This window comes from Saimiri boliviensis, chromosome 1, assembly GCF_048565385.1.
Source record: "Saimiri boliviensis isolate mSaiBol1 chromosome 1, mSaiBol1.pri, whole genome shotgun sequence".
In the NCBI taxonomy this organism is placed as follows: domain Eukaryota; kingdom Metazoa; phylum Chordata; class Mammalia; order Primates; family Cebidae; genus Saimiri; species Saimiri boliviensis.
In genome coordinates, this window is record NC_133449.1 from 169,557,098 (window position 1) to 169,578,697 (window position 21,600).

General features: G+C 42.3%; 3 protein-coding genes across 3 annotated transcripts; all 3 read left to right on the forward strand.

Annotated features, from left to right (window-relative positions):
* Positions 1 to 618: 618 nt before the first annotated feature.
* Positions 619 to 8,694, forward strand: LOC104651913 (protocadherin beta-11). The gene has a single exon (XM_074380671.1). It carries the CDS (start codon positions 3,679 to 3,681, stop codon positions 6,070 to 6,072), a length of 2,394 nt encoding a protein of 797 aa, XP_074236772.1. The 5' UTR covers positions 619 to 3,678; the 3' UTR covers positions 6,073 to 8,694.
* PCDHB12 (protocadherin beta 12) lies at positions 8,686 to 16,226 on the forward strand. Its single transcript, XM_039472102.2, has one exon. It carries the CDS (start codon positions 12,558 to 12,560, stop codon positions 14,943 to 14,945), a length of 2,388 nt encoding a protein of 795 aa, XP_039328036.1. The 5' UTR covers positions 8,686 to 12,557; the 3' UTR covers positions 14,946 to 16,226.
* Positions 16,227 to 16,316: 90 nt separating this feature from the next.
* On the forward strand, positions 16,317 to 21,527 carry PCDHB13 (protocadherin beta 13). Its single transcript, XM_039471901.2, has one exon. It carries the CDS (start codon positions 17,769 to 17,771, stop codon positions 20,163 to 20,165), a length of 2,397 nt encoding a protein of 798 aa, XP_039327835.1. The 5' UTR covers positions 16,317 to 17,768; the 3' UTR covers positions 20,166 to 21,527.
* Positions 21,528 to 21,600: the final 73 nt, after the last annotated feature.

Genomic DNA, 21,600 nt, shown 5'->3' on the forward strand with positions numbered 1-21,600 from the left:
AGTTAAATTAGTAGTTAGTATCTATATTGCTGAATACTTCAGAATATGCCTTTGTGTACTGTACTATAATTACATTTCCTTTTTTCATTGTGAAGATATCTTTTTTCTTTGATTTGTTTTCATTTGCTGGATACTTTGACTGGGTATAAAATTCTAGATTAAAACTAATTTCCCCTCGGATGTTGAAAGCTGAAGCTGTTTCTTTTACTGTTGTGTGTCTAGTTGCTCTTTAGAAGACTGACTCCATTTTGATGCCTACCTCTTTTTATGTGTCCTTCTCTCTTACCTCCTTCCCTGGAAACATTGAAAAACTTTCTCTTGTATTCCGAAAAGACCTTAATACAGGCATTTTATTTATGAATCTGGTCATGCAGGCACACCTTGTTAACATATAGACTCTCACTGTAAGTTCTGAGAAATGTTTTAATGTTCTACTAGTAATTTACCCATTGAGTTTTCTACATTCTCACTTTAACTAGAATCTCATTAAGTATTAGACCTCCTGGGTTGACTTTCTGAAACTCTAAATTATATTGTGGTTTTTCTTTCTTTTTAATCTCTTGTTCTATTTATTAAGCAATTTATTTAATTATCCAATATTCAGATTTAAGTTTTTCTTTTTGGGTAACAAATGTTTATTTTTAAGAGCACTTTTGGTTTTTCATAACATCCCATTACAAATTTGCAAATGTAAATCTTCTCTCAGTTATAATTAATCTATTATTTAAAAATGCATTATAGGCTGGGCGTGGTGGCTCACACCTGTAATCCCAGCACTATGGGAGGCCGAGGCAGGCAGATCACGAGGTCAAGAGATGAAGACCATCCTGGTCAACACGGTGAAATCTCGCCTCTACTAAGAATACAGAAAAAGTAGCTGGGCATGGTGGTGCATGCCTGTAGTCCCAGCTACTAGGGAGGCTGAGGCAGGAGAATTGCTTGAACCTGGGAGGCAGAGGTTGCAGTGAGCTGAGGTCGCACCACTGCACTTCAGCCTGGCACCTGGTGACCTCTGTCTCAAAAAAAAAAAAAAAAGCATTATATAGTAAGAGTTATTATTGTACCCATTTTAAAATTCCAAGTGAGTCACAGGGAAGTTAAGAATTTGCCTAAGGTTATACAGCTAGTAAGGGGCACGTAAGCCTTAAGCTATTGTTTGTCTTCTAGATATAAATATGTACTTGATATGGGTATTGTTAACATTAACTGGATAAATACATGAGGTACTAGAATAATGAACTTAGAGTAAGTCAGTAAGTGTTAGCTCTTATTACATTTTATTTCTCTGGGGATATTAATCCGACATTTTTTAAGCCTTTCTTCTGTTTTCTGAATTATATCTATTCCCTCCTGTTGCTTTGTGTGTGTGGTGGTAGTATTAGCTTTCGTCTTTCTATTTCATGTTGTAGGCATTTTCTCAAGTGTCTTATGATCTTTGGCTATCTTGTTATATATATGAATGATGACATAGAAAATGCTGACAGTCAACCCTTCGTGAGTGTTGATGACAGGTCTTCATTCTAATGTAACCATGCTAGGATAGAGCTACTACCTTGGGAAACCCCCACATATCAGTACATGTAAGTCTTTATCTGTACCTTTCATATTCCCCGGGATAGAATTCTACAATACTCAATGTTTTGTGGTTCAATGGAAAAGAGGTCAGACATATATCTTGTGCTCTACCATCTGAGAGTATCATGGGCTAGAAGTCTCACTATTCAGAATGCAACGTTTTACCTAATCTCCTTATCTTTAGTTTCATACCTCATAGTTTCACTCAGCTCTGCCTGGGATCTCCAAGACTGGAGATAGTATAATTTCTCCAGAATATAATCTAACTTCTCCTGAGTATAAGCTTTCCATTCTCTCACTCTCAGTTATTTTCTTGTCTTCGTAGGATGGTGAAAAGCCCAGAGAATTCAACTATCCTATATACATACTTTTAACTAATAACTTCTTTTTAAAGTCCTTACCTAACTTCAGTCTTCTTATTCACCTGGTTCCTCCAAGTCTAGTACCTATTAGGATTATGTGGGGAAAACCCAGTCATTTATTTTTAGTATTTCCAAGGCAGGAAATTTATTTTAGACATTTCCTGGAACTGTTGTCAATTGGCCTTTCATCTGCTTTCTATCATCAGGTAATTTGTGTATTCACTTATGTATTCTTAGCCTTTGTGAGTGCATACCTTTTTATTATGTTGGTGTCATTTTAGAGGGGCTTTAAGGACAAAGGATATTTGTATAGTCAATCCACATACTATTCAAGTTCTCCTCTTCTGAACTGATAATTTTTCAGCCATGTATCTAGTTCACATTTTTATGAATGTAATTTGAATTTATCATTTTTAAAATGCAGACTTCTTAGATGTCCTCCATTCTCGAGAGTACTTTGAGATCTTTAATAATGAACATCACTGGTAGGTTCCAACTATCCTATTCCAACCTATTCCAGCTATCTACTTCATTATGTAGCAGCCATGCACTTTGGCTGGGACTGAAACCACCTCAGGTTTGAGGGATAATCTCTGACTGGAATAAAACAAAGGGCTAAAGATGGAGTCTTTAGATTCTGGGACTATAATCTCTACCTTTAATCCTATATGTACTGAGACACTGATTTCTTCAGCAACAGGCTGAAGTGCTCTTAGTTGGTCTAATCAGAATGAGGGCTAAGATTTTGTTTATTATTGAGGAAGAAAATCTCTCTCATTCTCTCTTCTTAAGTTGAAAAAGAAAGCAGATAGCCATAGTTGTTTCTGGAATAAATCTTGGGAAACTGAGAGAGGCCAGTCTTAGGAATAAACTTGCTTTAAATGAAACTAATATGCTTGTGCCTGTGTGCTTAGTATTTTTTGAGAAGTTGGAACTAACTCGAGGATTCTCATAATATGTTCTACTCCCCATGTCTTACTTTACTTTCTAGCAGTTCACAATTCCTTGCTACCAAGGAAATCTATATGAATGCCTTCTAGTGCTATCATAACTATCAGAGTACGTCCCATCTCATGGTTAATCCGGTTTCATATTCTCTGAAAGGGCTTCTAAAATGACCCATGTATACTTTGCCTTTTCCTCACGACCTAAGGAAAGTCAAGTAGTAATGGAATTTTTTCAGCTTAATAATATTATTGTTGTTTCATGTTTCTAATCTTCTCAGAGAGATTACAAACCACTGGGGCCAGGAATCACATCTTGTATTTCTGTATACAAAATTAAGTGGATTTGGTTGTGTGGGGAGTGGGGAAAGATAAATGCTTTACGATGAATACTAACAGCATATCAGACTAAAGAGAATATGAAACAATTATTAGAGAAGGTGTAATATATTTGCAATCACTTGAACACAATGAATAAAACAACATTTGTTTCTGGAGGACGGAAAAGAGAATGGAATTTAGGTGGCTTTCATCAAACTGTGAAAATCTATGGAGACACTTGGTGGCGCTGCAGGATAACATCGTGAAAAAAAAAATCTACTGGATGGCGTTGTGGACAGTGACATCCAGTGCATACAGAAAAATCAGAAGACAGAAAGAACAAGCCTTCAAGAGGGTGGCCTAAAAGTCATTCAACAGGGTTAAAATCCTTAGACGTCTGAGGATTTTGTGAACAGGTCAGAGACGCATTCTCCGGAACTGAAGCCATTCTGCAAGAAGCTTACAGGAGAGGAGCTATGGAGAATGGAGGAATATGCACTCTGCAGATAAGGCAAGTCCTGCTTCTCTTTGTTTTGCTGGGAATGTCTCAGGCAGTCTCTGAAACTGGGAGCTTTTCTGTGGCAGAGGAAATGCAGAGTGGGAGTTTTGTAGGCAATCTAGCAAAGGACCTGGGGCTGAAGGTGAGAGAACTGTCCTCCCGGGGGGCCCAGGTGGTCTCTAAGGATAAGAAACAGCGTTTGCAGCTGGACATAAACAATGGGGATTTGCTCTTAAGTGAAACGCTAGACCGGGAGGAGCTCTGCGGTTCCACCGAGCCTTGTGTGCTGTATTTCCAGGTGTTAATGAAAAACCCCACTCAGTTTTTACAAATTGAGCTCCAGGTCAGGGATATAAACGATCACTCTCCCGTCTTCTTGGAAAAAGAAATGCTCCTAGAAATCCCAGAGAACAGTCCTGTTGGTGCTGTGTTCCTGCTTGAAAGTGCAAAGGATTCAGATGTAGGAGTCAATGCTGTGAAAAGCTACACAATAAGCCCCAACTCTCATTTTCACATTAAAATGAGAGTCAATCCAGACAATAGAAAATACCCCGAGTTAGTCCTGGACAAGGCGCTGGATTATGAAGAGCAACCGGAGCTCAGTTTCATCCTCACTGCTCTGGATGGCGGGTCCCCTCCCAGGTCTGGAACTGCCTTGGTCAGGGTGGTGGTTGTGGACGTTAATGACAACTCCCCTGAGTTTGAGCAGGCTTTTTATGAGGTGGAGATTCTAGAGAATAGCATCCTTGGCTCCCTGGTTGTGACCGTCTCAGCCTGGGATTTAGACTCTGGAACAAATGGTGAACTATCCTATACCTTTTCCCATGCCTCAGAAGATATTCACAAGACATTTGAAATTCATCAAAAGTCTGGAGAAATTACTTTAACAGCACCTTTGGATTTTGAATCAATTGAGTCATACTCAATGATCATTCAAGCCACAGATGGGGGAGGACTTTTTGGAAAATCTACGGTCAGAATTCAGGTGATGGATGTAAATGACAATGCTCCTGAAATCACTGTGTCATCAATTACCAGTCCAATCCCAGAAAATACGCCAGAGACCGTGGTTATGGTTTTTAGTATCCAAGATATAGACTCTGGAGAAAACGGAAGAATTGTTTGTTCCATTCCGGAAGACCTTCCATTCGTGCTAAAATCTTTAGTTGAGAATTACTACACGTTGGAAACAGAAAGACCACTCGACAGAGAGGCAAAAGCTGAATATAATATCACCCTGACCGTCACAGATATGGGAACTCCGAGGCTGCAAACGGAATACAACTTAACAGTGCAGATATCGGATGTCAATGACAACGCCCCCGCCTTCACACAAACCTCCTACACCCTGTTCGTCCGCGAGAACAACAGCCCCGCCCTGCACATCGGCAGCGTCAGTGCCACAGACAGAGACTCGGGCAGCAACGCCCAGGTCACCTACTCGCTGCTGCCGCCCCAGGACCCGCACCTGCCCCTCGCCTCCCTGGTCTCCATCAACGCGGACAACGGACAGCTGTTCGCCCTCCGGGCGCTGGACTACGAGGCCCTGCAGGCGTTCGAGTTCCGCGTGGGCGCCACAGACCGCGGCTCCCCGGCGCTGAGCAGCGAGGCGCTGGTGCGCGTGCTGGTGCTGGACGCCAACGACAACTCGCCCTTCGTGCTGTACCCGCTGCAGAACGGCTCCGCGCCCTGCACCGAGCTGGTGCCCCGGGCGGCCGAGCCGGGCTACCTGGTGAGCAAGGTGGTGGCGGTGGACGGCGACTCGGGCCAGAACGCCTGGCTGTCGTTCCAGCTGCTCAAGGCCACGGAGCCCGGGCTGTTCGGCGTGTGGGCGCACAATGGCGAGGTGCGCACCGCCAGGCTGCTGAGCGAGCGCGACGCGGCCAAGCACAGGCTGGTGGTGCTGGTCAAGGACAATGGCGAGCCCCCGCGCTCGGCCACCGCCACGCTGCACGTGCTCCTGGTGGACGGCTTCTCCCAGCCCTACCTGCCGCTCCCGGAGGCGGCCCCGGCCCAGGCCCAGGCCGACTCGCTCACCATCTACCTGGTGGTGGCGTTGGCCTCGGTGTCGTCGCTCTTCCTGTTCTCGGTGCTCCTGTTCGTGGCGGTGCGGCTGTGCAGGAGGAGCAGGGCGGCGTCGGTGGGTCGCTGCCCGGTGCCCGATGGCCCCTTTCCGGGGCATCTGGTGGACGTGAGCGGCACCGGGACCCTGTCCCAGAGCTACCAGTACGAGGTGTGTCTGGCAGGAGGTTCTGGGACCAGTGAGTTCAGGTTCCTAAAACCAGTTATCCCTAATATCCAGGCAAAGGGTCCTGGGAAGAATAGTGGAGAAAACCCCACCTTTCGAAATAGCTTTGAATTTAATTTTTAGTAAAAATGCTATTTACATGTTCATGTACTTTTTTAGTTTTACATAACCATATTAATATTATTTAGTTTTAAACTAGTATGTTGTTATGCAATACAATTAATTGTATTTTTAATTTTGTGATTAATTATTTTTTTTGAGACAGAGGTTTGCTCTGTCACCCAGACTGGTGTTCACTGGCACGATCTTGGGTCACTGCAACCTCTGTCTCCTGGGCTCAAGCGATCAGCCCACCTCAGCCTCCCAAGTAGCTGGGACTGCAGGCGTGTGCCACCATACCTGGCTAATTTTTGTATTTTTTGTAAAGCTCAAGCAATGCACCCCCCTCAGCCTCCCAAAATGCTGGGATGAGAGGGGTGAGTTACCTCGCCAGGCCTAGTTTCACTTTTCAAGTATTGCATATTTTTGTGAATAACATTGTCAATACTTTTTGTATTAATTAACAGATAGTATCCAATTTAAAAATAATGTTAAGGTTTTGATCCTTTTCAAGTGTAGGATAATTTACTTATTATTATTTCTCATTCTAGAAACTGAGTTTTAATTTTTCTCCTGTGATTTTTGTTTTGTTTTGTTTTTGGAAGGATGTTTTGCTCTTGTTGCCCAGGCTGGAGTACAATGTTGCGATCTTGGCTCACTGCAATCTCTGCCTCCTGGGTTCAAGTGATTTTCCTCCCTCAGCCTCCCAGGTAACTGAGAATACAGTCGTGCCACCACACCCAGCTAATTTTGTATTTTTAGTAGAGATGGGGTTTCACTATGTTGGTGAGGCTGGTCTGTAACTCTTGACCTCAGTGATCCACCTGCCTCGGCCTCCCAAAAGGCTGGGATTACAGGTGGGAGCCATCACACGGAGCCTCTCCTAGTATTTTTTCACCACCTGCATCCTGTGATCCTAACCACCTGTGTATTGTACTTCCTTCATGGAAGAAGTCATATCTGCACTTCCAACCTTATTCTATGTTCTATTTATTAATTTTAAAAGCCCCATTGTTTAGTTCTAAATCATACATCATTTCATTATTAATGTGCTCATGGTAAATAAAATATTTTGTGATCAATATTAAATTTCATTAATACCTTTGTGCTTGTATTATTTTCTTAAATACACTACACTTACTTGGCTAATATTTTTAATGCTTACATATACAGATCCTGTCTTATAATACAAGCAAAATGTAATAAACTGCATGAACATAAATAGAAATATAAAAACATTTTGAGGATTTGTGGGTAAGAATACTGGTGGACTGTTGGGAAAATATTCACTTTTTCTTTTATTTTGTAAATTTATTTCATTATTTTCAAATGTAAACATCAAGATGAACTAAAGGTTATAAAGAAAAACAAGGGTGGGCTCAGTGGCTTGGCTGGGTGGTGTAGCTCACACCTGTAATCCCAGCATTTTGAGAGGCTAAGGTGGGCGGACCAGCCTGGCCAACACAGTGAAACCCTGTCTCTACTAAAAAATACAAAAATTAACTGGGCGTGATGGTATGCCCCTGTAATCCCAGCTACTCAGGAGGCTGAAACAGGAGAATTGCTTGAATCTGGGAGGCAGAGGTTGCAGTGAGCCAAGATCTTGCCATAGCACTCCAGGTTGGGTGACAGAGTGAGATTCCATCTCATAAAAAGAAAGAAAGAAAAGCATTATTCTCTTTAATTTCCAGTCTGCTTCTGTTGAATGGCTTCCTCTAGAATTACCTCAATACTTCTAAATATGTGTTTTTACTGTTATATCATGATATTCCATTTTATACTTTAATCATTTCATGCTATGGATTTTTTTAAAAAAGATTTTCTTTCCAACTAATATAAACACTGCACATTCCCTTTCCTTTTTTTCTGTTCTCCCAGTAGAATTGTCACAGTTTGGTGTGTTGTTGTTTTTGTTTTGACAGAGTCTCACTCTGTCAACCAGGCTGAAGTACAGTGGCATGATCTTGGCTCACTGCAAACTCCACCTCCTGGATTCAAGTGATTCTCCTGCCTCAGCCTCCCAAGTAGCTGGGATTACAGGCGCCCACCACCACACCCCACTAATTTCACCATGAAATTAGAGATGGGATTTCACCATGTTGGCCAGGCCGGTCTTGAATTCCTGATCCACCTGCTTCAGTCTCCCAAACTATTGAGATTACAGGCATGAGCCACCGTACCCAGCCTAGCTTTTTTTTTTTTTTTAAGTTAAACTAACAGTGTCCATATTGCTAAGGTTTTCAAAATACTCTTTAGTGTAGTGTGATGACATTTCCTTTCTTGAAAAACATTTTTCCTAGAGCTGAAAATTGTTGTTTTGTACTTACATAATTTTTCATTTACTGCTATTAGTTTCCTTACATTCTCTCATTTGAATCTCTTTCTTCTCAAAATATACAAATATATCAGATACCTATCAGATATGTTTATTTCTTGGTGATCTTTCACCCAGATCTCTGCTTCATTTATACTGGTTGCACTACAGGCTGTCATCCCAGGACTTTTAAAAATATTTTCCTTGTTAGTCCTCTTTTACAAGATCCAATATATTCTTCTTTCTTAGTTTACTCGCTTATTTTGTTGATGCACATCTCTCTATACCTTCATTAAAACTGATACAGAGAAAGTAAAACTTATTTTTTTTTTTTTTTTTGAGACGGAGTTTCGCTCTTGTTACCCAGGCTGGAGTGCAATGGCGCGATCTCGGCTCACCGCAACCTCCGCCTCCTGGGTTCAGGCAATTCTCCTGCCTCAGCCTCCTGAGGAGCTGGGATTACAGGCACGCGCCACCACGCCCAGCTAATTTTTTTTGTATTTTTAGTAGAGACGGGGTTTCACCATGTTGACCAGGATGGTCTCAATCTTTTGACCTCGTGATCCACCCGCCTCGGCCTCCCAAAGTGCTGGGATTACAGGCATGAGCCACTGCGCCTGGCTGAAAGTAAAACTTTTTGAGAACTTGCTGTGTTATTTTCTTTTTTTCCCGTTTGGCTAATAGTTAGAGCATAACACTCTAGGTTGAAAATAATTTCCCCTCAGATTTCAAAAGCACTGCTCCTTTACTGTTCAGAAGACAGATTCCATTCTGATATCTATGTCTTTTTATGTGATCTCCCCCTTTTTTCTTTATTGGAGCATTGAAAAAAATTCCCCTGGTGTTCTGAAAATACCTTAGTACTGGCTCTTTATTTATTTATCTGGTCATATGACTATGCCCTGTTCATGTTTTTTTAAGACAGTGTCTCAATGTGTCACTCAGGCTGGCTGGAGTGCCGTGGCTATTCACAGGCACAATCATAGCAACCCTGCAGCCCCTAACTCCCTCCGCCTCAGCTTTATAAGTAGCTGGAATTACAGTGTGCTAGACCCCTTGGCTAATGTTCAGACAATCAGATTTATTTCTGAGAAATTTTGGTTGGGGATGGTGACTCACACCTGCAATATCAGCACTTTGAGAGGCTGAGGCAGGAGGATTATTTGAAGCTATGAGTGTGAGACCACCCTGGGCAACATAGTGAGACCCTGTCTCTACACAAAAACAATTTTAAAAAATTTTAGTATGTTTTACTTATAATTTCTCCCCTGAGTTTTCTGAATTCTCACTTCAACAAGAATCTCAGTTAAATATTAGACCTCCTAGGTTGACTCTATAAGACTCTAAGCCTTTTTTCCTTTCTTATTTTATCTTTGCCTCTCATTCCATTTTTTGGACAATTTATTTAATCACTCAATCTTTTATATTTAAGTTTTTCTTTATGACTGACAAATATTTACTTTTAAGAACTGTTTTTGGTTCTCTGAATGTTTTTCATGGTATCCTGTCAAGATTTATAAATGTAATATTTTCTCTCATTTATAATTAAGCTATTCTTTAAAAATGCATTATATAGTATCATTATAATATATCCACTTTAAAAGTGAAAGTGAGTCTAAGGGGAGTTAAGAACTTGTCCAAAATAATACAGCTAGTAAGGAGCGCTTAAGTCCTAACCTATTCTTCATCTTACAATAGGAATACATACTTCATACAGTTACTATTTAGATTAAATGGATAAATGCATTATGAATTGCTTAGAACAATGAGTGGCACAGAGTAAATACTAAATAAGTATTAGCATTTATTAGATTTTCTTTCTCTGGGAATATTAATCAGACATTTTCAAAAGCTTTCTTCTGCTTTCTATATTATTGTTCCTTTTCTTCATGGTGGTAGGGATGGTGGTAGTTTTGGTCTATGTTACGTTACAGGCATTTCCTCAAATGCCTTGGCTATCTTCTCATATTTTAGAAGGATGATATCAAAATGCTGACAATCAACTCTGAGTGAACAGCACCTGTTGATGGCAGGGCTTCATTCTAATATAAGCATGCTAGGATATGGCTATTACCTTAGGAGAACCCAAATATCAATTATGTCTTTATTTGGGACTTTCATATTCTCCAGATTAGAATTCTATAATATCCACTATGTGGGGTGGGCTGGGGGCCAGGTATATATCTTGTGTTCTACAATCTAAGAGTATTGCATGGAAAGGCACTAGAAGTCTCACCATGCAAAATGCAAAGGTTTGCTTACTCTTCCTATTTTCAGTTTGACACCTCACACTTGTGCTCAGCTCTGCCTAGATCCCCAAGACTAAAGAAAGTCCATCAAATTTCTCCAGAGAATAAACCTTCTATTCTATGACTGTGAGTTACATTTCTGTCTATGTAGAATGATGAGAAGAATAGAGAATTTATCCTCTACACATACTTCCAACTGATAACTTTTTTCCATCCTTAACTGACTTCAGTCTTCTTATACATCTGGTTCCTCCAAATCTTGTACTCAGATGAGATTGTGTTTCTTGTGAGTATCTTCAATGCAGGAACTTTAGGGGCATTTTTTGGAACTGCTAACTTAATTGCTCTTCCACCTGCTTTCTGTCCTGGAAAAAAGATGTGTGTTCACTTGTGCATTCTTAATCTTTGTTAGTTCCTACCACTTTAATTATTTTTCTGACATTTTAGTGCATATTTTAAAAGAAGAGAGGTTAGTTTTGTATAGTGAATCCATCTACTTTTCAACTTTTACCCTTCTGTACCGATTACTGTTTCAACCATGTATCCAGCTTAAGAAGATTATTCGAATTTAACATTTTAAAATGCAGACTTGTTGGATCCTTCTTCCATCCATTCTTAGTGCACTTTAAGACCTTCTATAGTAAACATCACTGATGGGACCTTAGCATCTATTCCAAACAATCTCCCTCATTATGAAACAGTGATGTACTTTGGCTACGGCTGAAATCATCCCAAGCTTAAGAGGTGGTCCCAGACAGGATTAAAACAAAGTAAGGGCCAGAAATGGGTCTTTAGATTCTAGGACTAAAATCTCTACCTATAATTCCTTAGCTCTTGAAACAATTATTCCTTCAGTGGCAGGCACATGATCTTACTTGGCCTAATCAGAGTGAAAGTTAGGTTATTTAGGTTTTTGTTCTATGTTTAGGGATAGACCCTGACTCTCTTTTCTTGAGCTAAAAGAGAAAACAGCAACAGTTGTGGCTGCAATAAATTTTGGGAACCTGGGGGAAACTAGCTTTAGGGGTAAGAGTCTGCTTTAAATGAGGCTAACTTGTTCGTGCTTGTGTACTCATGAATTTTTTCTATAAATTATGAAAATTGGGAAATAAATGATAGATCTACATAATGTGTTCTACCCCAGTATCTTGCTTCATTTTCTACCAGTTCATAATTCACTGCTATTACGGGAATCTACAGAAATGCCTTTTTGTTCTGTCACAATGACCTACATATGGCTTATCTCATGATTAATACAGTTTCATACCTTCAGAAAGGACTTCTGAGATGATCTTCCCTTTCCCTAACCATCTAAGGAAAGCCAAGTACTGATAAAATTTCATTCAGCTCAACAATCGGTTATACCCTGCTTGTTTCAGGCTTACAATCATCTCAGAAACACTGTAAATTCCTGGGGGCCAGGAATCACATCTCGTGTCTGTATTCACCACAATTTGAGCGCGTTTGTTGTGAGGAGAGTGGGGAAAGACACTGAACAAATGCTTTAAAACAAATACAAACATCATCACAAACTATAAAGAATATAAAATGATTATTATGGAAGATAGAATATATTTTTAATCACTTAAACAGAAGGATTTATTTAAACACAATATTTGCTTCTGGAAGATATTTATGTAAACAAAATTTAGGTAGTGTTCCTCAAACTGTGAAAATCTGTGGAGACGCATGGTGGCGCTGCAGGATAATACCAAGAAAAAAATTAACCCTGGATGACGTTGAAGACCCTGTTATCCAGTACAGGCAGAGAATTGAGAAGACAGAAAGAACAATCCTTTAAGGGACAACCTAGAAACCATTCAACAGGGTTAAAATCCGTAGATTTCCGAGGATTTGGTGGACAGATGAGAGGTGTATTTCCCGGAACAGCCAAGTGGAACTGAGGCAATTCTGCAAGAAGATTTTGGGGTTTTGGAAAAGAAGCTATGGAAAACGGAGGAGCAGTCACCCTGCAGATAAGGCAAGTTCTGCTTTTCTTTGTTTTGCTGGGAATATCTCAGGCGGGCTCTGAACCTGGGCGCTTTTTGGTGATGGAGGAAATGCAAAGTGGAAGCTTTGTAGGAAATTTGGCAAAGGACCTGGGACTGGAGGTGAGTGAGCTCTCGTCGCGTGGGGCTCGAGTGGTCTCTAATGATAACAAAGAGTGTTTGCAGCTAGACACACACACTGGGGATTTGCTCTTAAGTGAAACGCTAGACCGGGAGGAGCTCTGCGGTTCCACCGAGCCTTGTGTGCTGTATTTCCAGGTGTTAATGAAAAACCCCACTCAGTTTTTACAAATTGAGCTCCAGGTCAGGGATATAAACGATCACTCTCCCGTCTTCTTGGAAAAAGAAATGCTCCTAGAAATCCCAGAGAACAGTCCTGTTGGTGCTGTGTTCCTGCTTGAAAGTGCAAAGGATTCAGATGTAGGAGTCAATGCTGTGAAAAGCTACACAATAAGCCCCAACTCTCATTTTCACATTAAAATGAGAGTCAATCCAGACAATAGAAAATACCCCGAGTTAGTCCTGGACAAGGCGCTGGATTATGAAGAGCAACCGGAGCTCAGTTTCATCCTCACTGCTCTGGATGGCGGGTCCCCTCCCAGGTCTGGAACTGCCTTGGTCAGGGTGGTGGTTGTGGACGTTAATGACAACTCCCCTGAGTTTGAGCAGGCTTTTTATGAGGTGGAGATTCTAGAGAATAGCATCCTTGGCTCCCTGGTTGTGACCGTCTCAGCCTGGGATTTAGACTCTGGAACAAATGGTGAACTATCCTATACCTTTTCCCATGCCTCAGAAGATATTCACAAGACATTTGAAATTCATCAGAAGTCTGGAGAAATTACTTTAACAGCACCTTTGGATTTTGAATCAATTGAGTCATACTCAATGATCATTCAAGCCACAGATGGGGGAGGACTTTTTGGAAAATCTACAGTCAGAATTCAGGTGATGGATGTAAATGACAATGCTCCTGAAATCACTGTGTCATCAATTACCAGTCCAATCCCAGAAAATACGCCAGAGACCGTGGTTATGGTTTTTAGTATACGAGACAGAGACTCTGGGGACAACGGAAAGATGACGTGTTCTATCTCGGAAGACCTTCCATTCGTGCTAAAATCTTTAGTTGAGAATTACTACACGTTGGAAACAGAAAGACCACTGGACAGAGAGAGCAGAGCCGAGTACAACATCACCATCACCGTCACTGACTTGGGGATCCCCAGGTTGAAAACCGAGTACAATACAACCGTTCTGGTCTCCGACGTCAATGACAACGCCCCCGCCTTCACACAAACCTCCTACACTCTGTTCGTCCGCGAGAACAACAGCCCCGCCCTGCACATCGGCAGCGTCAGCGCCACAGACAGAGACTCGGGCAGCAACGCCCAGGTCACCTACTCGCTGCTGCCGCCCCAGGACCCGCACCTGCCCCTCGCCTCCCTGGTCTCCATCAACGCGGACAACGGACACCTGTTCGCCCTCCGGGCGCTGGACTACGAGGCCCTGCAGGCGTTCGAGTTCCGCGTGGGCGCCACAGACCGCGGCTCCCCGGCGCTGAGCAGCGAGGCGCTGGTGCGCGTGCTGGTGCTGGACGCCAACGACAACTCGCCCTTCGTGCTGTACCCGCTGCAGAACGGCTCCGCGCCCTGCACCGAGCTGGTGCCCCGGGCGGCCGAGCCTGGCTACCTGGTGAGCAAGGTGGTGGCGGTGGACGGCGACTCGGGCCAGAACGCCTGGCTGTCGTTCCAGCTGCTCAAGGCCACGGAGCCCGGGCTGTTCGGCGTGTGGGCGCACAATGGCGAGGTGCGCACCGCCAGGCTGCTGAGCGAGCGCGACGCGGCCAAGCACAGGCTGGTGGTGCTGGTCAAGGACAATGGCGAGCCCCCGCGCTCGGCCACCGCCACGCTGCACGTGCTCCTGGTGGACGGCTTCTCCCAGCCCTACCTGCCGCTCCCGGAGGCGGCCCCGGCCCAGGCCCAGGCCGACTCGCTCACCGTCTACCTGGTGGTGGCGTTGGCCTCGGTGTCGTCGCTCTTCCTGTTCTCGGTGCTCCTGTTCGTGGCGGTGCGGCTGTGCAGGAGGAGCAGGGCGGCGTCGGTGGGTCGCTGCTCAGTGCCCCGGGGTCCCTTTCCAGGGCATCTGGTGGACGTGAGCGGCACCGGGACTCTGTCCCAGAGCTACCAGTACGAGGTGTGTCTGACGAGAGGTTCCGGGACAAATGAGTTTAAGTTTCTGAAACCAATTATTCCTAACCTCCTACCCCAGAACACAAGTGGGGAAGTCGAAGAAAATCTTCCATTTCAGAATAATTTGGGTTTCTGATAAAGGACGAAAAATAAAACCCGTGTCTATGAATACATTTTTATTTAGGAACTTATTGTGAGGTGCCTGTAAAGGAGTGCTTTTAGATCATTTCAAATACGTCGTCTTCAAGTCATGAAATAAATTTCTTTGCGTAGAAAAGTATCCAGATTTAGTACCAAGAACCCTACACAAAGCAGGAAATGTATATGTGTAATGTTTCATGTCTAACAATTACGTTTCATATAAAGTCTATTAAATAGTAAGTCTTGAGATTTTTAAATTGCTTTTAATATTTACTATGACTCTCATTTTCTGAGTTGATTAGAATGCTGTTTGGTATATCTACCCTAGTTTCAGAAGCATAGATTGTAGTACAACTTTTAAATTTTTTGAAACACTCATTTTATGAATTATACACTATTTTAACTTTTAATCTCAGAAGAAACATATATGGCATGATATTTTAGGAATGAATAAATAGGTGGTCTTAGAGATTCAGTAAGTTCAGTAAGGTCCACTAACTAATAAGCGGCAAAACCGAGTATCCATCCTAGATCTGTCCGACTTTGGGTCAGTGACCTTGCTCTGGTTCCATACTATTTTTTTGTCATTAGATATTGTCTAGCAAAGAGAAGAAATTTTTTTTTTTACCATATTCATACTACTGTTCGATCTTTATTTAGAAAGAATAATGTACGTATTTATCTATGGTTTTATTTTCTTATAAACCAATAATCCTGCTTTTATGAGAATCAATTTTTAACTATTGTTACTAGTGCTGTGATCTCTCCAAATCTCAAGTAAGATACAAAATTGAAAGAGATACTTGTGCCATCCCATTTTTCTCCTGAACATACAACTTTCATTTAACAGAAAAGATTAATGGTAATGAGTGGGAATAGTACATAATTTTGATTGCATTATTAGTTAACTGTTTTCTTCACATTGTAGTATATTTCCAGAGTCACCCATACTTACATTTGTAATACATCTTCCTGATTTTAGAGCTTGTTTTTTTTTTTTTTTTTTTTGTTTTTTTAGCAGTTTTCTATTAATTATACTGCACTGCTCAATCAGGAAAATTTAAGAAAAAGAATAGTTTTATATGTATAATATACATATCTAATATACATATAGACGATCATTAAATTTTTAGAAATTCTGAGGAGTTAAGGAGAAGCATTGTTATAAAAACTTTATAACTGACTTTTGTTTTTTAATAGGTAATTTTTGCATGGTTGTGTCCTGAATATATTATAAATCTGTCCTGGTAACTCTAATAAAGATAGTATTACTGAATATCACTGGTGGGATGAAATATAAGGGAAAACACCTCACAGCAGTAAAATCTTAAATTTGCTTTCATGGTCTGAGGGTAAAATTATCCAATTTCTCCAACAAATAAACGGCATTAAAATTAGAAGGAGGGCGGTCTACACTAGGAACTATCTTAAGAGTTCTACCAATCAAATACAATGTGTGGGTCTTGTTTGGATCTTGATTCAAACAACAGCAATGACTTTGAAATACTTGGAGGAGTTTGAATATAGATGAATATTAAATAATATTAACTTAATTTTTAGGTATGATAATGGCATTGTACTTAAGGGTATTTTTAGGGTCATTTAAAGTCATTATGCATTTAAAGAAATGTATAATGAAGTATTTGTGGGTGAAGATTCAGTTCCTCTGGAATGCGAAAATGTTGGAAGCATAGACTCAAGAATTGTGGCAAAACATTGATAATAGTTGAAGCTAGTTCTGAGTACATGGAGGTTCATTACACTCCTCTCCTTTTATGAGATTTGAAAAATTTCACACACACAAAATTTTTTTAATTGATGCTGTTAGAAGTGGAGGTAACACAAAAGGGCATCCTTCCAAGAAAAAGGTTCCCTCTGCTGTTACAGATTTTGTCTCTCTTTAGCCAAACTCTTCAGCCTTTCCTTGTTCATTTCCCTTCATTATTTGACATAACTTCTCTACCTGAGATAGTCATGCTCCTGTATTCTTCTACCATTTGAATTTTGAGGTGTGTTTCTAGTTATATTAATTGATTTATGCAGACACAGCTACTTGATAGCATCAAATTGCCACATATCGGGTATATAGTTTATTTTTAAGGTTAATCTCTCTTTGCATCAGTCTCCTCATTTGTGAGGTGGGGAATTCACAACAGCCCTATCTGGTAGGTGCTATTATTGTTCTCACTTTACAGATGAGGAAACTAAAACAGAGAGATTAAATAATTTGTTCGAGATACGTAGCTACTAATAATTCCTGTGGTTCATGGAAATAAAAGTATGAAGATCTAAATGTTGCCTATGTTAACTCCAATTATATTTGAAATTTTCTGCATATATTCTTTTTGCCAAGCTCTACACTGTTACCTAAATATTTCCTTTTTGCCCCAAACTCATTTAGCATTGTTCAAAGACTAATGTTTCTCCTTCTGTCAGTTGTCTGCTCAATAACGTTCGGCGTTATTAAAGGTGGTGTTGTAATCTTACATAGCCCCTGGATACACAAAGGCAGAGTTGGGAATATTGTATCTATTATGATCCCACGAAGTGTAAGATCCTGTGAGGACGCTTGGTGGCGCTGCAGGATAAGAAGGTACAAAGCAAACTGCAGCTGCAGCTCCATTAACCCGCAAAACACAGCAGAACCTGGAAGCCAACGAGAAGCTTGGATGCTAACGAGAGGAGGTCTGGGTCCTCTGGAAAGGACTACTCACTGGAATATTTCTGAGGCATCTGTGAAATAACCATAACCTCAGATACTGGTGACTTTACAGTCCCACGGAACCCTCCTCCCCGGAAGCTGAACAAAGCAAGAACAATGGAGGCCAGCAGGAAGTTCATTTGCAGACAAAGGCAAGTCCTTTTTTCCTTTCTCCTTTTGGGCTTATCTCTGGCGGGCGCGGCGGAACCTAGGCGCTATTCTGTGGTGGAGGAAACTGAGGGTAGCTCCTTTGTAACTAATTTAGCAAAGGACTTAGGTCTGGAGCAGAGGGAATTCTCCAGCCGGGGGGTTAGGGTTGTTTCTAGAGGGAACAAACTACATTTGCAGCTCAACCAGGAGACCGGGGATTTGTTGCTAAATGAGAAACTGGACCGTGAGGATCTGTGCGGTCACACAGAGCCCTGTGTGCTACGTTTCCAGGTGTTGCTAGAGAGTCCCTTAGAGTTTTTTCAAGCTGAGCTACAAGTAACAGACATAAACGACCACTCTCCAGTATTTCTGGACAAAGAAATGCTGGTAAAAGTGTCAGAGAGCAGTCCTCCTGGGACTACGTTTCCTTTGAAGAATGCTGAGGACTTAGATGTAGGCCAAAATAATATTGAGAGCTATGTAATCAGCCCCAACCCCTATTTTCGGGTCCTCACCCGCAAACGCAGTGATGGTAGGAAATATCCAGAGCTGGTACTGGACAAAGCGCTGGACCGAGAGGAGGAAGCTGAGCTCCGGTTAACACTTACAGCCCTGGATGGTGGCTCTCCACCCAGATCTGGCACTGCTCAGGTCTACATCGAAATCCTGGATGTCAACGATAATGCCCCTGAATTTGAGCAGCCTTTCTATAGGGTGCAGATCTCTGAGGACAGTCCAATAGGCTTCCTGGTTGTCAAGGTCTCTGCCACAGATGTAGACACCGGAGTCAACGGAGAGATTTCCTATTCACTTTTCCAAGCTTCAGACGAGATTGGCAAAACCTTTAAGATCAATCCCTTGACAGGAGAAATTGAACTTAAAAAACAACTTGATTTCGAAAAATTACAGTCCTATGAAGTCAATGTTGAGGCAAGAGATGCTGGAACATTTTCTGGAAAATGCACCGTTCTGATTCAAGTGATGGATGTGAACGATCACGCTCCAGAAGTTACCATGTCTGCATTTACCAGCCCAGTACCTGAGAATGCGCCTGAAACTGTGGTTGCACTTTTCAGTGTCTCAGATCTTGATTCAGAAGAAAATGGAAAAGTAAGTTGCTCCATTCCGGAGGATCTACCCTTCCTCCTGAAATCCGTGGGAAACTTTTACACCCTACTAACAGAGAGACCACTGGACAGAGAAAGCAGAGATGAATACAACATCACCATCACCGTCACTGACTTGGGGACCCCTAGGCTGAAAACACAGCTCAATATTACTGTGCTGGTCTCTGATGTCAATGACAACGCCCCCGCCTTCACACAAACCTCCTACACCCTGTTCGTCCGCGAGAACAACAGCCCCGCCCTGCACATCGGCAGCGTCAGCGCCACAGACAGAGACTCGGGCAGCAACGCCCAGGTCACCTACTCGCTGCTGCCGCCCCAGGACCCGCACCTGCCCCTCGCCTCCCTGGTCTCCATCAACGCGGACAACGGACAGCTGTTCGCCCTCCGGGCGCTGGACTACGAGGCCCTGCAGGCGTTCGAGTTCCGCGTGGGCGCCACAGACCGCGGCTCCCCGGCGCTGAGCAGCGAGGCGCTGGTGCGCGTGCTGGTGCTGGACGCCAACGACAACTCGCCCTTCGTGCTGTACCCGCTGCAGAACGGCTCCGCGCCCTGCACCGAGCTGGTGCCCCGGGCGGCCGAGCCGGGCTACCTGGTGAGCAAGGTGGTGGCGGTGGACGGCGACTCGGGCCAGAACGCCTGGCTCTCGTTCCAACTGCTCAAGGCCACGGAGCCCGGGCTGTTCGGCGTGTGGGCGCACAATGGCGAGGTGCGCACCGCCAGGCTGCTGAGCGAGCGCGACGCGGCCAAGCACAGGCTGGTGGTGCTGGTCAAGGACAATGGCGAGCCCCCGCGCTCGGCCACCGCCACGCTGCACGTGCTCCTGGTGGACGGCTTCTCCCAGCCCTACCTGCCGCTCCCGGAGGCGGCCCCGGCCCAGGCCCAGGCCGACTCGCTCACCGTCTACCTGGTGGTGGCGTTGGCCTCGGTGTCGTCGCTCTTCCTGTTCTCGGTGCTCCTGTTCGTGGCGGTGCGGCTGTGCAGGAGGAGCCGGGCGGCCTCGGTGGGTCGCTGCTCGGTGCCCGAGGGTCCCTTTCCGGGTCATCTGGTGGACCTAAGTGGCACCGGGACCCTGTCCCAGAGCTACCAGTACGAGGTGTGTCTGTCGGGAAGTTCTGGGACAAATGAGTTCAAATTTCTGAAGCCGATTATCCCCAACTTCTCTCCCCAGTGCCCTGACAAAGAAATAGAGGGAAATTCTACCTTCGCCAATAGCTTTGGGTTCAATATTCAGTGACCATAATTGACTTTTATATTCCATATGTATTTTATTTTGTGGCATTTCTATGCCAATGTTTGTTTTCCCCAATTTGTGTGTATTTAAAATTGTACTGATTTACTTGCGATTTTTCTCCTGTTCTTTCTCCCTTTGCTTTTAAGTGAAACTTTACCTTTATTCCTGGTTCTTAAAAGGTAGCAATTCACTCTTTAACCTAGATGGTCTTAATTTGCAATTAATTTGCCTCCCTAAAGAATAATACCAAATCACGTTTTTCCATGTTCCTCTCTTCAGTTGAACTTCACACACAATTATGCTTACAGTAAAATAAAATAGACCAATTTAGAAGTCCTTCAAAATTTTCAGCATTTTTTCATTTGATTTTTCTTATTTTTGCAGTTGTAAAATAATGATTGCTATTAAGATACATCATTTGTATTTTTTTAATCCAGTATGTTTTTAGTTAACCTTAAATATGTTATTACTCTCAAAAGTAAACCAGAAAACCTATATCCTGTGATACAACTCTAAGTGTTATCACTTGATTTGAAAGGGTCAGAAGACCAGTTTCTTAGTATCCTTTCCTCATTCATGCTGGAGAGGATTGTGCAAGCATATTAAGATTGTGGCCATTCACAGAATCTGGGAGTATGAAGCTATAATTGTTTAATTAATGTCTCAAGGCTCTAATGCAATCTAGTGTCGTGCAGATGCCTGTACCCAAATAATAATTTGTATAGGACAAAGTGGACTTGTGTGTTAATGTATAAGAAATTTTTGCCTTACTATCATAAAATTTAATGTATATACACCAGAAACTATTTTTCAAACTTTTTTTTTACTACAACTAATATTAAGATAATATTTCACATATTTGGCAACACGCAAGCTTAACAGAAAGAAATGTTTGTCAACAATGCTTAGTCTTTTGTGACATAATTTGAAATTACCTATATTATTTCATTCTATTCAATTTTCAAATGTGGTCATGATCCACTAAATTTATTTCATGGTATATTAATGGGTAGTAGTTTGAAAACCACTTTTCTGGGGGTATACCGGATGTTGAACACTGAGAGTATAAAAAAATAGTCCTTTAGGTTCTAATTTAAAATTTTTTTCAAACCATTGTAGAGGAGTAGCTTTGTCTCATATTAAACCACTCTTGCCTTTGAGGATCTGACATTACTATGTAAGAAAAAGACTTCATGGTAGGAGGAGGAGATTTTCCATGAATGTTATCAAAAAGCATAAAGTCTATATGTTGTGGGAGAAAAATGTAAGATAATAAAATGAGTAAGAGTATAAAGGCAAAGGAATTGTGTATGTGAGAGAGACAGCAAGCATAGGAAAGAGGAAATTCAGGGGGATGAGGAAAATGACTACTTCCAATGCCACAAAATAGACGCAATCTCAATTGCTTCTCTCGCGCTCTCGCTCTCTCTCTTTTTTT

Excerpts from the sequence above, each read along its gene's own strand:
- PCDHB13 (XM_039471901.2), top strand. The coding sequence starts at position 17,769 with ATGGAGGCCAGCAGGAAGTTCATTTGCAGACAAAGGCAAGTCCTTTTT.
- PCDHB12 (XM_039472102.2), top strand. The coding sequence starts at position 12,558 with ATGGAAAACGGAGGAGCAGTCACCCTGCAGATAAGGCAAGTTCTGCTT.
- LOC104651913 (XM_074380671.1), top strand. The coding sequence starts at position 3,679 with ATGGAGAATGGAGGAATATGCACTCTGCAGATAAGGCAAGTCCTGCTT.